The sequence below is a fragment of the Schistocerca cancellata genome, chromosome 2 (genome assembly GCF_023864275.1).
Source record: "Schistocerca cancellata isolate TAMUIC-IGC-003103 chromosome 2, iqSchCanc2.1, whole genome shotgun sequence".
Lineage (NCBI taxonomy): Eukaryota > Metazoa > Arthropoda > Insecta > Orthoptera > Acrididae > Schistocerca > Schistocerca cancellata.
This window is the reverse complement of record NC_064627.1, coordinates 1,028,645,179-1,028,662,723: the sequence shown is the minus strand read 5'-3', so window position 1 is coordinate 1,028,662,723 and position 17,545 is coordinate 1,028,645,179. Positions and strand designations below refer to the sequence as shown.

General features: G+C 39.6%; 1 protein-coding gene across 1 annotated transcript in view; it reads right to left on the bottom strand.

Annotated features, from left to right (window-relative positions):
* LOC126160698 (agrin-like) overlaps positions 1 to 17,545 on the bottom strand; it is a 454,728-nt gene that overhangs the window by 368,547 nt on the left and 68,636 nt on the right. The window contains exon 5 of the mRNA XM_049916923.1: positions 6,330 to 6,424. Coding sequence (XP_049772880.1) covers positions 6,330 to 6,424 — 95 coding nt within the window. The remainder of the gene's footprint in view (positions 1 to 6,329; positions 6,425 to 17,545) is intronic.

Below are 17,545 nucleotides of genomic sequence, written 5' to 3'. Positions count from 1 at the left end.
ATAGCGCCATCTGGTTTCCCCCTTCAAGCTAGACAAGTTTCGTTCTTTGTAGTTTTTTCGTTCGACGCTTATTTCGTGAGATACTTGGCCCTGTCACTATCAATGGACCACCCTTATTATGAATCAGACGTCACGGTTCGATATCAATGTAGTTTCATGCACGTACACATCATCAGAATTGAAATTCTCTGTGACAGGTAGAATGGTCACCAGAGTGCACTAGTATTGTTTGTGTTTAGTGTTGTTATCAGGCCTGGAAGGCTGTACAAGAGTCGTGGCCAGCTTCAGATTTTGAGTGATCTATATGAACGACAAAGAGATGCTGAAATACGCTTGTGAGAAGGCTTTATCAGCAACTGAGAGTGATAGAAGCCTAATTGTGGGTCTGCTTTTGGCCCGATGGTCGTATCGTTCAGTATCCAGAGTTTTGGGGTATTCGAACGAGACAGTGGCCCATACTGGACTGCATGGGGGGCAGGAGTACTCGTCGTCGTGGTTCTGCTCGAGCACATCCGACCACCGCCGAGGTGGGCGCTGCACTGAAGAACGACACCGTAACTTCCATAGCTGTGCTTACCATCCGAAAACAAATAATGGACTGTCTTCAATGTTCTATGCCATCCGATGCCATTAGTCTGGGAATAGCAGCAACCAGACATGGGGGTCACCGCAGGCTGCCGTTACCAACAAAACAAAAACGGCTGCATTTGGAGAGGGAAAGTGGACTTTTGACGAATGGCATCACATTGTTTTCGGTGATGAAATGCGGTTCTGCACTGCCAGCAAGGCAGTGACCCGGTGAGGGGATTCATAGTTCCAATGTTTTGTAAACGCACAGCGGTATTACTTCTGTTGTCATGTTGTGGAGATACAGCGGGTAACACGTCAGGTCCCGGCTGCTAGTTCGAAGGAAATCTGATGACACAACGGTATGTCACTGACTCTCTGCGTTCTCATGTGTTACCTTCCTTGCGACAGTATCGTGGTGACGTTTTCCAACATGAAAATACTCGTACACACATGGCCCGTGTCTCTACGAACTGTCAGCGTAATGTTGAAGTACTCCTGTGGCCAGAAAGGTAGGTCTGTTTTAGATAGAACTCGTGAAACCAGCTCAGGCGTCAAGTACGCCCCAGTGCGAGGATACCTAGGACCAGTTACAACAGTTGTGAGCAAGTTTTATGACATCCTCCCCAACAGAATAAGTACATGCATCCCGATCAGAGGAGGTTCAATGTCACATTGATAAGTGGACTCATATTGCCAAGTTCCTTATAAATTGGACTCGACATTGTGATGACTGAAATTACATCATATATCCTCTCAATTCGTAACACTGCATTTTCTTTACTGCTCCCCTTCTGGGTGTTTCGTTTTTTTGTCAGTCAGTGTATGCCCACCATTGGCATAGTTATTATTCCTATTATTCTGATGTCTGTGTAAACCTAATCTTAAACTCTTATAAATTGTTTACACTACACCATCATTTCGTATGTTACACAGTGTTCCCGGATAAATGTGGGAAATACTAGGTGTTTCATAAAGATTCATCCAACTTCACTAAACTTCTAAATCAAGAAAGATAGACTCCAAGGCGAATTTAAATTTCACTTTGAAACCAAATGTTTACCTTGACGCCCTCGTTGGAGGTTCGAATCCTCCCTCGGGCATGGGTGTGTGTGTGTGTGTGTGTGTGTTGTCCTTAGCGTAAGTTAGTTTAAGTTAGATTAAGTAGTGCGTAAGCCTAGGGACCGATGACCTCATCAGTTTGGTCCCATAGTCCTTGCCACAAATTTCCAATTTTACCTTGACGCTGTTAGAAGTTGCAGTTTCATGTGGTTGCAGGTAGTGTTGTCCCTGGTGTACCTAGCTCGTTCTCTCGTTCACCAGCCACTGTATGCCGAGTTGAGATGACGATTACACAACAGAAAAAGGCGTTTGCGTTCTCTGTTTTAACAGGCGCAATCCAGTTATAACTGTGCGGCGTGGTTTTCGTCGATAGTACGGCACTGCGCTTTCTAAGTTTGCACTGCTGGCCACCAAGGTCCGCGCGGTTACCCCCGTCGGAGGTTCGAGTCCTCCGTCGGGCATGGGTGTGTGTGGTGTCGTTAGCGTAAGTTAGATTAAATAGTGTGTAAGCCTAGGGACCGATGACCTTAGCAGTTTGGTCCCGTAGGAACTTACCACACATTTCCAATTCTTTTCCACCAAGGTCGATTTTTTTAATGTCTTTCCTTCCAATAACTTTACCTAATTTGCGAGGCGCCGTAGGGAGGCAGTGAATACAACAAGTACAGGCATACTCGCAGTAGTATGGGGCGAATTTGACTAATGAAAGCTTTCATTTTTAGCGTAATTTAAAACATCACCGCCTCGCGGGGTTAGCCGAGCGGTCTAAGGCTCTGCAGTCAGGAACTGAGCGGCTGGTCCCGGCAGAGGTTCGAGTCCTCCCTCATGCATGGGTGTGTGTGTTTGTCCTTAGGATAATTTAGGTTAAGTAGTGTGTAAGTTTAGGGACTGAAGACCTTAGCAGCTAAGTCCCATAAGATTTCACACACATTTGAACATTTTTTTTAAAACGTCGCCCCAAGCTTATACAATCATGCATGTGGAAAAAAACACCCTAGTAAAATAGGACAGCTCTTTTGAAAATAGAGTTTTTGTGGTCCACAGTATATGTTCCACACGACATACAGCGTAGTGTAAGTGACATATTTGTAATGTGGCTCCTGACTCGCTGCTGTTCGAGATTAATTTTTATTTTTTCCTCTTTCACTCCAGATGCTTTGCGGCTACATTGCCATTATCGAGTGACCTGCGATTCAGTGTGGATGTCATTATCTCCATTATGCGTTTTTATGGTACACAAGACCACTAAGCAAGGACTGCCACTTATGTATATATAGTCTAGATGGACTGACATACACGTAACATCAGTAGTAACTGTATTTTAAGTGTCGTTCTGCATTTTCTGATTTCAGGTGGTAATAAATTGTTTCTGAGAGTAATCTGGCAATTTTTCAGCTACGATGTCATATGTTTACAAAGTATAAGCACTGTTATGCAGATGATATACACGTTATTTGATAGTGCGTGTATGTATGGTTGCTGTATGCTCGTAGTGGTCTGTTTATAGCGATCGAGAGTACTATTAATTTATAGGTGTTTACTGGGTAGACGTTTTTTATTTGACGTGTTTGCTTTTGTGAATTTTTATTTTCGAGAAGTTTTTTCGTAAATTACGACATTCTGGTACACACTGCATTAGTTCTCTGACAGACGTTTCCACACATGTATATGAGCAACTGTGTTAAGGTTTTGTATTGGTGTGCGTCATCTTTGGCAGCACACAGCGCTTTGACTATATGCGTTTTCTTTCGGGTACTTCAATAAAAATTTTAAATAGTATTATGTGTTACATCCGTCTGTTCATTCAACATGCCGTATGGTGGTTTCTGATGTGTATATAAATTTCACGTTCCTACTATGAACATTCTGGAGGAACTTATCCGGTTTCTTTTTCGAGTGTTTCACTAATTTTTTTCAAGCAGTATTGATGTTTAAGATCCGTCTGTTCGTTCATTATGTTTCGTGGTTGGTTTCTTATGTATGTATAAATTTTAGGTTCCTTTAGAATATTCATGGTAGAAAAGTGAAATTTATATACAAATAAGAAACCAACCACAAGACATATTAAATGAACAGACGGATGTTAAACATCAATAGTATTTAAAAAAATTATTGAAATATTCGAAAAAGGAAACGCTTAACTTCAATGCTCTGTGTACAGCCAAAGATGACACACGCCAGTTTAACACCTTAACACCGTTGCTCCTTTGCAAACATATGTGAGAGACACAACATAGTAAGTATTATAATCTCATAATTTACAAAAAAATTATGTAAAATAGAAGTTCATAATAGGATAAACGTAAAAAAAGCATATCCCATAGGAACCTATAAAGTAATAGCACCTTCGATCACTATAAACTTAGACTACAACGAACATACAGCAACCACAGACACACGTGCAATCAAATAATGTATATATCATCTGTGTAACAGTGGTTATACTTCTTAAACATATGATGTCGTAGCTAAAAGCTGGGAAATTACTGTAGTAACAAATTATTACCTCCTTAATTCAGCAAATATCGAACGACACTCAAAATACAGTTGCCAACAATGTTGTATTTATGTCAGTTCATCTAGACTACATCTACGTAAGTAAAATCCACGCTCAGTGTTCTTCTATACCATAAAAATGTATAATGAATATAATGTCACCCACACTGTATCGCAGGTCACTCGATAATGGCAATTTGTCCGAAATCTATCTATACTGAAAGAGGAAAAATAAAAATTAGTCTCACACAGCAGCGTCTCTGAACACTCCTTATAAACTTTGTAGACCCCTGCGTAGTGTAAAATTCAACCCCAGATCCTATCTTTATTCTCGTAGCACAGACAGCCTTATGATTTCAAGTGAATCCTTTTGAAACAACCTGTACTAAAAGAACATCAGCACAAATAAGTAGGCACTAAGTTACTGAGAAGGTATCACCATAATGTGAAATTTCTGATGGTTCCGCAGCGCAAGAAGTGCTGGTTGTCTCGTAGTCCTAGAGCAGGCAAAAACCATAGTTGAAAGATTATTTGGTAAATTTTTATTTCACTGACACAATAAAGAGCATTTCTCTCAAAATAACCGGTTTTAGCTTACACACATAATATACAGACTATACAGACTTTAAAAAATTTCTAAAACGAATAAGTTACAAATGCAAGAAGCAATGTTATATTTCAATGTTTTAAGCAAATTACAATACTGTCAATTAGTAAACACGGTAAGTACATGTCAACGAAACATCAGGTCCATGTGTGCTAGTGCAACAACCTAATTACATACAATGAAAGATTACAGTATAGTACATCTGTAAGAAGTCAGAGATTCACTCCGAACTTATTCAATTTGGGTAAATAAAAGGGGACACACATCGTCAAATTTATTTCGATGCGAAATGCGCTATTTTTTAGCGGCGGAAAGCGGTAAATTTTTTAAGAGAGCTTGTATTTGTTTGATCGAAAAATATATTTCCTCAACTTTTGTTTTACACACGGAAGCACGCCAACTTTCTAATTGTAAAATTCTCACACCTTGTTTCTATGTGTGTTCCGGAATACAGACATCACATAGATTCGAGATTCATTATTTTTATCATGTCAATAGAGTATACCTTCCTGTTACGTATTTGTTACACGATGAAACTGCAACTGCTAACATTTGATTTACAAGGCACTGCTTAAATCGGGAGAGTTAGAGGCTATTGGAGTTGCTGTTGATACTCCCCCTCGCAGCGAAATAAAACAGCGAAGTACGGAAACGTGCGTCATTGTATGAAAGATATTGAGAGTAGTCACGATCGGTAGGTGTGGTTAAAATATACAGGGAGAGGCAAACGTATGTGATGGCAGAGATAAAAACAATCTTGCTCAGACAAGAAAATGCAGGTAGGAAACATTTACTTATTTCTCTCGAGGCTGCAGCTCTTTGGTGTTACAACTTGCAACAAATAAATTTACACATGCATCGCCGAAAAGCACTTAGTTCTCGTGGAAGAAATTGACTTTTTGAGTAGCTATCAAAGTTACCAGATTTCTACCAAATACAGTACTTACTGTAGCGCTAAGAGAAATATATTATAAACCTTCGAAGACTATTACAGCTGTTACAGAAGATGAGGCTGCTCGCATTGCAAGGATTTTGTCACTGACAGCCGCAAGCTAGGTAATAGTTTTCTGTTTGCTTGCAGGTACCTGTCTGCCTTCCCAGTACGCATTGAAATGCTCGTGTCCATAGTCCGTACAATGGTACAAAACGTCACAGCCCATTAATAAAGCAGTTTTTCAACAAAAAAAATTGTCTCGGTCGAGCTCCACAGCATTATTGACCCATGTTATGTAGATGGTTCAAGACACTAAAATTTTTTGTGGAGATCGCCTACAACTACCGATCAGAGAGTGTCCAGCATACGAAGCGAGAAGCCTATCAATAATTTCATATCTTCTGATTATAATATGAAATAAAATCAAACAAAGTTAACCCTTAGCATGCTTCTCTGCCCCATACCTCTCGTTCATCACCCCAACCCCATTTCTCCTCCTTGGAGAAGACCGGAGGACAGTATTCTTTTGCTTTCCTTCTTCGTCATGCACTTATTCGTATAGTTACACAGCCCATTTGTGATTCATTGTAGCCCTGCCAGCTTTACTACAGTGTTAAGGTTCTGTTTTCTCTGTGATGCGAGGTCTACATGGAGATTGCTTACGTGTTCGCAGGGCTCTGGACATACGCAGCGTGGATTTCCCGAGGTGTCAACCTTGCAGATCGCGTGGTTGTTACATATCTGGTTTTCACAGCCATCTGAAAAAGACAAACCGAGAGGAATTGTAACACCAGAGCTTCATAGATCTACTGACATAAATTTTTCTGTTTTGACTGTTCTACCTTCTATCATTAAGATATTGTAAATATTGTTTGATTGCATTAATAGCACAAACGTATTCGCTCTTTCCTTTGTAAAAACTTTGATGTCATGGTTTGATTCTATGCAATGTAGTGTATCTGTCATTTAAATTCTTTGTCTCATTTGAAGGGAGACCAAACTTATTGTATATAATTTTAATTTTGTTTAAATAATTTTTTGTAGGAATGTAAGCAAATATTCTGTTCTATTTAAAATGTTTGTTTGCTGTTATGTAAATTGCTGACCTTCACTTAGGGTTCTTAGTTATTTCGTATGCAAAAGTTGTTGTGGTTCCCCTCGGGAACGGAACTGTGTAGCGCGCGCAAAATGTGGTGGGCATGGATAGAAAGGTGGATTAAGAGTCCGTTGGGGACGAGCTACCAAACTGTCAACTGCTCATGTAAAAGTTGTTTATTGTGCTGGTGCCGAGAGAGGCTTTCCGGGCTCTTTCCCATGCCTCGGATGGATGTATAAAGAGCTGGAACTATTCTGGAATTGGTATCTATCACTGCCACCAAGAAATGACAGAGTCCAGAAATTCTACCTGCAAATCCATCTATCAACATGCAATCACCACCACATTAGGTAATGGAACACTATAGTAATGTACAGTGAAGGATCAGCTCATAGGATGTTACAGTGTACCCAAATATAAGGTAAAATTTGACTGAACTCTTGTACCTACCGTGATTTATACTCAGCCACATATCCACCTAGGGTCCCTCCCACGCTAAAGTGTTTACCGAGTGTCCTTTATTGGAGGCATATTAAAATTAATATGGCAATAGAGTGTGCTAAAATTAATATTGTTTGTTCTATGGATCTTACAAATATCTCAAATTTGTGTTTCACTGCAGTAAAAGCTCAGAACTGCAACTGTTGAGAGTTATATGTTCATACTTGCTAAGTACTTGCTTCTCTAGTGTATTGAAAGTGTTTTTAGTTTGCTCTGCTAGAGTGTTTAAGATTAAGGGACCCCTCCATTGAAAGCAGTTCAAAAGCACAAAGTTACTTAATTATAGAAAGTTTTAATTACTCATGCTATTCAAGTCAAATTGTGTACAATATTGGGTACCTCTTGGTATTGAAAGTGCATATTAATAGTGTAATAGGATCCACAGTTTATCCTTTATGCTCACGATAAATAACAATTAATAGAAAGACCACTATCTTTGAAAACAGTAACTTTTTAATTCAAAATTCAGTGAGAAATTGTTTGTTAGTGAAATACATTTAATTTTCATTCTGAGTAGAAAGGTGTTTAGTAGTGAGAGAATTAATCTATGCACAATAATTGATTTTGCTGTGAACCATATATATATTTAATGTCAATGTCAGATAGGAATATCTTTGAAAAGTAATACTGAACTTATGTCCAATTTAAGATTCTACAGTGAATATCAAGAGTAACGTTATTGAGACCATTCATTTCGACTAAGTCCTGAATGTAATAGTGTGCATCGTTATCTGTTATATTTATGCAAATAGTTTGTTTTGCTCTGTCAGATGCAACCTTAATGTGAACATATGTAGGTGCCAGAGTTCATTGCATTCTCGCGTGACAAAGTATAGGCTGAGTTTGCCCATTGAAGTTACTTATTTTCAGTTTCCTGAACAAGAATGTTACTCATTCTTATGCCTAATTAGGCTGGCGATCGTTTTTTTTATTCTTTGAACAGTGTAGATAGGTAAAATATTGTTTGTTACTGTTTAAATATTTATGTAATTTTGACTTTCACTTCCGATAAGCCATCCCCGTTAGGTACAACACGGTGAACATAACAAAATTCCTCTCAGAGGGTAACACTGCTCTGCTTCTTTATATTGTAATTGCTTGGATATAAATAATTTCGTTATACGAACTGCCGCCATCTTTATTGTTATGGTATAACAGTAGCAGACGGTAGTGTTATAGAATGAACAACAACGATACGATTGTGAACGGCTCATGATGACAGTAAGTACAGATTCAGGGGTTTATTATTAGGGGGGGGGGGGGAGCTTTGAAACAAATAATTTTCGAAGAGGCATTGCAGCCAGGAACCACACTTTCTAGAATAAATTTCTTTTATTTCACATCTATGGTCACGAACTTGTAGGTCTTCAGATTACCCGTTTCGATATACTGGAGCCATAGTGGCATCGTCAAATATTAAACACAAAATCAGTGCCAGGATCGTCACACATACATGAATTATGGTATACACGAGAATCATCTTGTCAGCAGAGCTACTGTTCAAAACGAACTGCCGCACAAGAGCCAGAAAATGTTGGTGCTGCAAACTCGCTAGAGTCGCTACTGTAGGCATATAGGCGTACACATAATCTTAAATGATAATTGTAAGATTTAAAATAAAAAGGGGGATGCAATCAGAAAAGTCTGTGGTGGGCTTATAAAGTGTAAAAGTCACTACAGTAATAAAATGCGATAAATTAAAACACGACTAAACTTAGATTGTTAAAATGGAAAAAAAATTAAGTGGCAGTAATTCTGAGAAGCTCAAGTGGCGATATTTTAGGTAATGACATGAATAATAAACAGCTTTCGGAGTACACAGAATAACATAAAAATTACAAAACAAATAGGTAAAGAAGCCCAGCGAATAAAAACAGACTGCAGCAAATAGTCAGCGCCCTGTGATGGCGCTACCACCAAAACGCCGCATAGGCGCGAAGTGGTCAGAGGAACTTGACCGCCATAGGGCCCCTCTTACTCTCGGGCACGCCGTTCCAAGAAAGGAATGATAAAACACCGTACCAGTGCATGAACAAGATTATCTAGTTCATCAAGTGTATTATATAAATGGAGAAGAGTACGAGGAGTCCTATGGCGGCTTACGTTCCTCTAGCCACTTCTCACCTGCGCGGTGTTCTGGCGATAGCGCCAACAGACGGCGCTGATTATTCGCTGCAGTCTGTTTTCATTCATTGGATTCTTTACCTATTTGTTTTGTAATTTTTATATTATTCTGTGTACTCCGAAACCTGTTTCTTATTTATGTCATTATGTAAAATAACGCCACTTGAGCGTATGTCGATTACTCTTCTTAACTTTTTCCTTTTAACGATATAACTTCCGTCGTGTTTTAATTTATGGCGTATTGTTACTATAGTGACTTTTACACTTTATAAGCCCACTACAGGCTTTACTGATTTATCTCACTTTTTATTTTACATCATGCAATTAACATTTAGCAGGCCACTGTGGCCGAGCGTTTCTAGGCGCTTCAGTCCGGATCCACGCTGCTGCTACTGTCGCACGTTCGAATCCTGCTTCGGGCAGAGATGTGTGTGATGTCTTTAGGTTAGTTGGGTTTAAATAGTTCTGAGACTAGGGGCTGATGACCTCCGATGTTAAGTCCCATAGTGCTTAGAGCCATTTGAACTAATTATCATTTAAGAATATGTGTAAGAAGGCTACCGTAGCGACATCTGGCGAGCTTGCGACACAAACATTTAATGAATACTGCACTGCAGTTTGTTTTGAACAGTAGCGCCGCTGACTAGATGATTCTTGTATATACTATAATTTATATACGTGTGACGATGCTGGAGCTGAATTTGTGTTTAGCATTTGACGATGGTTTTTATAAAACAGGTATGCCTCGTCATAATTACAGTGCATACTGTTCATATATATGTCAGTAATACTTCTCATCGTGGCCTATTTTGTTTTAAGCTGTAGACAACCCACTAGTTGTATTTGTGTTTTTCCCAGATTTGAAGATGGTCATTGCTGACCGAAACCTTTAGCGCGAGGACCTAAAAGTTTGTAACAATAGAGGTGAAATAAAAGAAATTTATTCTACAGTTTCAGGTCACTGTTCTATTCGGGACCATGTCGCAGCTTGTGACCACATTTTCTACTTGTTCATTATTTTTTTAAATTTCTGTCTAGAACTATAATATTTATTTTAGTTGTTTACTATTTAATAATTGATTATAAGTTTTTATTGAATGGGAACTTTTTAATTTAAATGGTCATTAATCGATGCGTACTTTGAGTATGCCGAAGAAAATAATAGTTCCACTATCCGTCACCAGGTGAAAACCTGGCGCTGTAAGCAGTCAGAATGTGACATGCATGCAAGAAAAGGGAACGATCGAACACACGGTAACTGTGGTTCTGGCTCGTTACAAGTCGTTACTAGGATATGGACACAAATTAAAACATGTGTTCAGTATTGCATCCTATTTTCAACACTCTGCGTCCGTAACACAGCGTTGCTCGCAGCATATCCGGTGTAATGAGGGTCGTATGTCGTCGTATGGTATCCTTCAGATCAGGAAAAATCTGAGTATATCCCTGACAGACACAATGTCCACAAATCCCACATGGATTTAGGTTGGGGGATCTGGAGGGTCTCACATCTTGAAATTGTTTAGAAATGTTGCTGTCTTTAGTGAAGGATTCTTGAGGCAAATCTGTCACCTGACAAGCGAATGTGGTGTCACTCCACTATGCATGAAAATAGTAGCGTGGACACAGTTGCATTCTTGCAAAGCTGGGATCACTTGATGCACAAGGAGGTCTTTATAACGTGCAGATGTCACTGTACACCTGACAGGCCCGCGTGGTGTGATCTACTCGAAGAAAAATGGACCTAGACTGAAGGAGCTTGTGAAGACACACCACACAGTCACAAAAGTTGAGTGTAGTGGATGTTTCTGAACGACATGTGGCCGAGTAGAACGCCATATGCGACAGTTTTGTGCGTTCAGAGCATGATGCAGAGTGAAATGGTCCTCGTCCATCGAAAGAATGTTACTTGGACACATGTCTTCCACTTCCATCCATGCCAAAAAACGTGGCCTATTTGGGGCTTCATCTGGTGCACATTCTGAAGCTTGTAGAGATGCCAGCGTAAACTGTGCTGCAGAGCCGGCCGCAGTGGCCGAGCGGTTCTAGGTGCTTGAGTCCGGAACCACGCTGCTGCTACGATCGTAGGTTCGAATCCTGTCTCGGGCGTGGATGTGTGTGATGTGCTTAGGTAAGTCAAATAGTGCTTAGAGCCGGTTTTTTTTGTGCTGCAGAGTCTTTTGAACTGTCGACCAGGGGAGAGAATTAGGTGACATAGGTCGAGCACTGGCTGCAGAACCCGAAGCGTATACTGCACGGTCGGAAGTAGCTACAGCAGTTTCATCAACTGCCACGGGAGTGGACCGATTCTCTCTCCCTGCTCCACTATGTAATTCTTGTTACTTCTAATTCCTTGATCATATTCTTTAGCCCATTTATTGACGTGGGGCCTCTTCGCAGCTGTTTCTGTCGGTGATACTCCTGCGTTCTGATAAAACAACTTTACCAGCTATGCATTGTCTTTCTTGTCAATAGCCATTGCACGTGTATGTATAACTTCAGTCTTCTTAACCCTTTCACCAACAGTCACATTACAAAAGAAATCACAGTGCATTGACAAGAGACAAACAGCACACTGACATCAAAACAGAAAACATATCACATTCTGACTGCTTACAGAGCCTTATATTCACCTGGTGGCAGAAAGTGGAACTACTATTTTTTCAGCATACTCTGCTAGCACACCGGTTAATGAATACACCTACAATGTCTCAGCGTTCTGCGACTTATACAGTCCACATTGCAGCACTCTGAACACTGTCAGTTTAATTATAGCTACCCAGTACATGGCTGGAAGAGCAGTTGAACGGAATGGATGGTGTCTTGAAGGGAGGTTATAAGATGAACATCAACAAAAGCAAAACGAGGATAATGGAATGTAGTCGAATTAAGTCGGGTGATGCTGAGGGTATTAGATTAGGAAATGAGACACTTAAAGTAGTAAAGGAGTTTTGCTATTTGGGGAGCAAAATAACTGATGATGGTCGAAGTAGAGAGGATATAAAATGTAGACTGGCAATGGCAAGGAAAGCGTTTCTGAAGAAGAGAAATTTGCTAACATCGAGTATAGATTTAAGTGTCAGGAAGTCATTGCTGAAAGTATTTGTATGGAGTGTAGCCATGTATGGAAGTGAAACATGGACGGTAAATAGTTTGGACAAGAAGAGAATAGAAGCTTTTGAAATGTGGTGCTACAGAAGAATGCTGAAGATTAGATGGGTAGATCACATAACTAATGAGGAAGTATTGAATAGGATTGGGGAGAAGAGAAGTTTGTGGCACAACTTGACCAGAAGAAGGGATCGGTTGGTAGGACATGTTCTGAGGCATCAAGGGATCACCAATTTAGTATTGGAAGGCAGCGTGGAGGGTAAAAATCGTAGGGGGAGACCAAGAGATGAATACACTAAGCAGATTCAGAAGGATGTAGGTTGCAGTAGGTACTGGGAGATGAAGAAGCTTGCACAGGATAGAGTAGCATGGAGAGCTGCATCAAACCAGTCTCAGGACTGAAGACAACAACAACAACAACAGTACATGGCAGAAGGTACTGTCCACAAAGAAAGTGAATCAGCATCTACTATGTTATCGCGTCGTTGATCCCTCAGACTTCCATCTTTTCACTATGTTCCTTGTCTTAGAGGGATCTTCTTTTATGAGTAGGACTACTCACAAAGTTTACGTCACGACATCTTCAATTCCAAACCAGCAATTGTCTTACATGTACAAATGAGAAATTGCCACTGTTTTGAAGGACAGACCTAGATTATGAGGAGTATATTACACGGTATTACTTACTAATTTTTCCTTGGTTCGTGAAAAATAATTTGAAAATTTTAATAATACCTAGTAGCATGTGGACCAAAAGTCAACCACACACAAGGACTTTTTATTTAGAAAGATATTAAGTTGTGTAATGTTAAAAATACGCTAGTCTTGGACTAAAATATTGACTCACAAATAGTTACATGAGATAAATTCTTTGGGGAAAAAAGAATGAATGCGAATAATATACTAGTTCAGGTGGAGGTAAAGCAAGTGAGTGGTTTTATTGACAGGACTCCGTGGAGATGACAGTTTTTCAACTAAAGAGCAGACTTACAAAACACTTTACTGATGAAGCGAGTATCCAGGCCAGTTACGATACAACACAAGAAATAGCAAATGAAATATTCAGAAATGTTATTGACTGTTCTCAGTAAACAGCACACACTTCATTCATCTCTTTACTAGATAGGATAAGTAACAGAATACAGGAAAAGCAAAGAGGTAAAACCAATGTTCAGAATTTATGAGTGTCCATATTCATAAGTATATGAATTGGAAATCACGTAATAGAGATCTTCCCAAACGTCTGATTTCAGCAAGTTTTGCTCTGGATTTAATTACTAATTTTGGGGATGACACTACCAGAAAACTGGCTTAGTTTGTATAATGTCATTCATTTATATAGTGAAGAAAATGTTCTGGGACAATCCCATACGTAGATACAAAGTATTTACTATAGAGAAACAACTGCAATTATTATATCTGTTGTCCTTCCTCGAGCCTCACTTAGGTAAATGTTTAAAAAGCAGACATTCTATCAACGGCCTAACATTACAGTTACTCTCATATGATGTTTATTGTCGAGCAACAGCCCCAATTTGAAGTAGCAGACGAATTCACAAATATAGCACAAGGAACAAAAATGTCCTCCATTACCCACAGCTGTCTTACACTTCAGCAGGAAGGAGCAAATTATGTACCCGTAGAAAGATATCACCGTTCTATTCAATAGATACGTTCCTGAACAGATAATGTTTCGTGAAGTTGGGCTACTTTTGTTAAATTTTATTATAAATTAAGATAAAGTATAAATTCAATTTTTTAACTGGTCAGCATGTAACAGCTTTTTTCACTTAGAAAATGTTTACTTATTGTGAAACTATTGACATTTTATACATTATAGCGTGTTTTCCGGACTGAATCTTCAATATTTTTCGGCTTTCATCGTTTGTGTGCCGTAGAAACTGGGAACGTAGGATAATTGCAGCATGACTGAAAGCATATAAGCAACCTTTCTTGTGTCCTAGCCAATGAATAGAATGAGTCTGAACAAATGATTATCGCAGCATGGCTAGAAGCATATAAGCAACCTTTCTTATGTCCTCACTCAAGAGTGAAATGACATGTAACTGCAATACCTGTTACAGTAAAAAGGGTCAAATTTCATACATTTTACAGCGATTTTTAGAGTGTTAAGTTGATTTACATCTAGATTCTCGTCATCTTCATATCTGAAAACCTATTTTTAGCTTTAAGTTAAATTACGTTTTCACCTTGTATATTCAGGCTGAGGTAGATTCAGTATGGAATTCCTAAACATAAATACACCGATAAAATGATTTTTGTAAGTACGGAAGATACAGCCTCTGTTCGCTGTACTGCATTTATATTATACAAGAAATGTATTCGCAGTTGTAAATATGGACAACTATCAGCTGTATAATGGACTGACGACAATGAAAATTTGTTCCGGACCGGTAGTCAAACTAGGATGTCCCGCTTATTGCGAGCTGTCGCCTTCCCATTAGGCTATCTGAGCAAGACTCACGGCTGTATCTAAATGTCTGGGGAAATATTGCATCGTAATTCGGAATAACATGGGCACTGCAATATCGTATCGTCGTTCATTTGTACTGTCGTGTTTGAAGTAACATCGTAAACACTTTGTATGATGTTACGACTGTTAATTGTGTTTCGTTCTGTAATTGTGAGGCAATTCGATTAGTATTGTGTATGGCTTGTCTGTGCCCACTAATGGAGTGTAAAGTATCTTGAGACTCTTTCTCGGATATCTTAACCAAGTATCCTTCGGTGAAAGGAGTTGCCCTGGGCCTAAAATATGGCCCCATCATCCCTAAAATAATACGTTTCCGATTGCACAGCAGTTCTTTATCCTAAATGTGTTGAATACGCCACATATATCTACAGTCTTCGGCCTCCCCTGAATAAATTCACGATATATTCGCCGGGCGCACCTGACGTATCGCTAAATTCAAACTTCGTGGCGTTATGAATGGCTCTATAGAAATATGCTCCAGTCGCTCGCCTCGATGTACGTAGATATAGTTTTCCTTCGATGCTTGGGAAAGCCGTCGTTCATTCTTACTGTTTGACTATGAAATAAAGAAAATTCTAAAAAAAAGACAACCACAAATGAATGATAGGACTATAGGTAGAGAGACGCTGTATGAAACACATTTGGCTATCAAAAACGCAGTGCGTGAAGCATTCAATGGCTTCGTAGCAAAATCTTATCAAAGATCTCTCAGAAAATCGAAACAAATTCTGATCATGAATGAAAAAGAAACCGACTTGTGGAAGGGGGGGGGGGTGGCAAAGAAAAAGAAGAATGGCCGAATTCCATTTCAAATATTCGTTTACGGAAGAAGACACAGGAGTGCTGGCGCAGTTTAATTCATGTACCGCTGCAAATATGAGTGATCCAGATATTAAAGCCAGAGATATTTTAAAACAACTGAAATCGCTAAAATTCAAAAAAGGCTCCAGCAATTGATGGAATCCATGTAAGATTCTATACAGAATTTCCAGCTGAAGTATCACTCTTTTAACCACAATATAACGTAGATAGGTCGAACACTTGTCTTACAAGAAGGTTGGCAGAAGTGATCCACAAAGCTGCCAGTCTATTTCAATGACGGCCATCTGTTGTAATATCTTAGAACACACTATGACCTCAAATATAATGAGGCATCTCGAATAAAATGACCTCAACGGACTCAGAAAATGCCGATTATGATAAACCAAATTTTCGCTGTTCTCACATGACATACTGAAAGTCACGGATGAAGGCATTCTGGTGGATACTGTATTTCTTGATGTCCAAAAGGCACTTGACTCGGTATAGGGCTACCGTTTACTAACGAAAGTTTTTTAGGTGTAAAACAAACACTGTGAAATATTTTTTACTCCAGTCTCTGGTCACAATATCAGTTCTTTAGACGATGACCGGTTTCAGTCCGTAATGACCATCCTCAGATCTTTTTTACACCACGTCCTAAAGTTGTTGATATTGTGATCAGAGACTGGAATAAAAAAAACATTTGACAGTATTGGATCACTGTTTGTATACGCGACTATATCGCAGTTAGTGATACAAACAATGTGATTGGATTGAAGATTTTTTTGACAGAGAAGACGTGGAACGTTATCTCGGAGAGTAGAATTAGAAGTGACTTCAGGCTTCACCCAGGGAGCTGTATTGGGAGTCTTGATGTTCATGTTTCGTCTTAATGATCTGACGCTCAGTATGAATAGTAATATCAGACTTTTTTGCAGATGATGCAGTTATTTATAATGAATTGTTATCTGAAGAAACCTGCCCGAATATCCCGGCAGATCATAATATGATTTCAGCACTCTCCCATGAGACCATGAGACGCCGCCCTATCGAAAGCACATTCACTGCCGGGCGGGAAGGCTTATGTGCTTTGATGAAGTAGAAAGTTATGCCGGCTATGCTACCAAAATAGTACAGGGCTCGGCAGAGGAGGCAGACGAAATTTGTCCCACAGCATACAGCAGGGAGGGATCTATAGGAGTTGTGAGGCTAGGTTCTGTAAGGGAGTTTACTCTGACAAGACTTCCCGCTGGCACAGAAGCAGTAGAGTGGCAATCACAATACTGGGATACTTGCTGCGCAGCTCTCGTAACGCGACCAATGGAAAATTAATATTACCGGTAAACTTCAGGTTGGCCTCGGAAACCAGGCAGATAACACTGTTGCAATATCCAGAAAATTAAAAGACAAACGACTATCAGACCTTGTTGTTGTTGTTGCCTTCTGTCCTGAGACTGGTTAGATGCAGCTCTCCATGCTACTCTATCCTGTGCAAGCTGCTTGATCTCCCAGTACGTACTGCAGCCTTCATCCTTCTGAATCTGTTTAGTGTATTCATCCTTTGGTCTCCCTCTACGATTTTTACCCTCCACGCTGCCCTCCAATACGAAACTGATGATCCCTTGATGCCTCAGAACATTTCCTACCAATCGACCCCTTCTCCTAATCAAGTTGTGCCACAAACTCCTCTTCTCCCCAATTCTATTCAGTACCTCCTCATTAGTTATGTGATCTACCCATCTTATCTTCAGC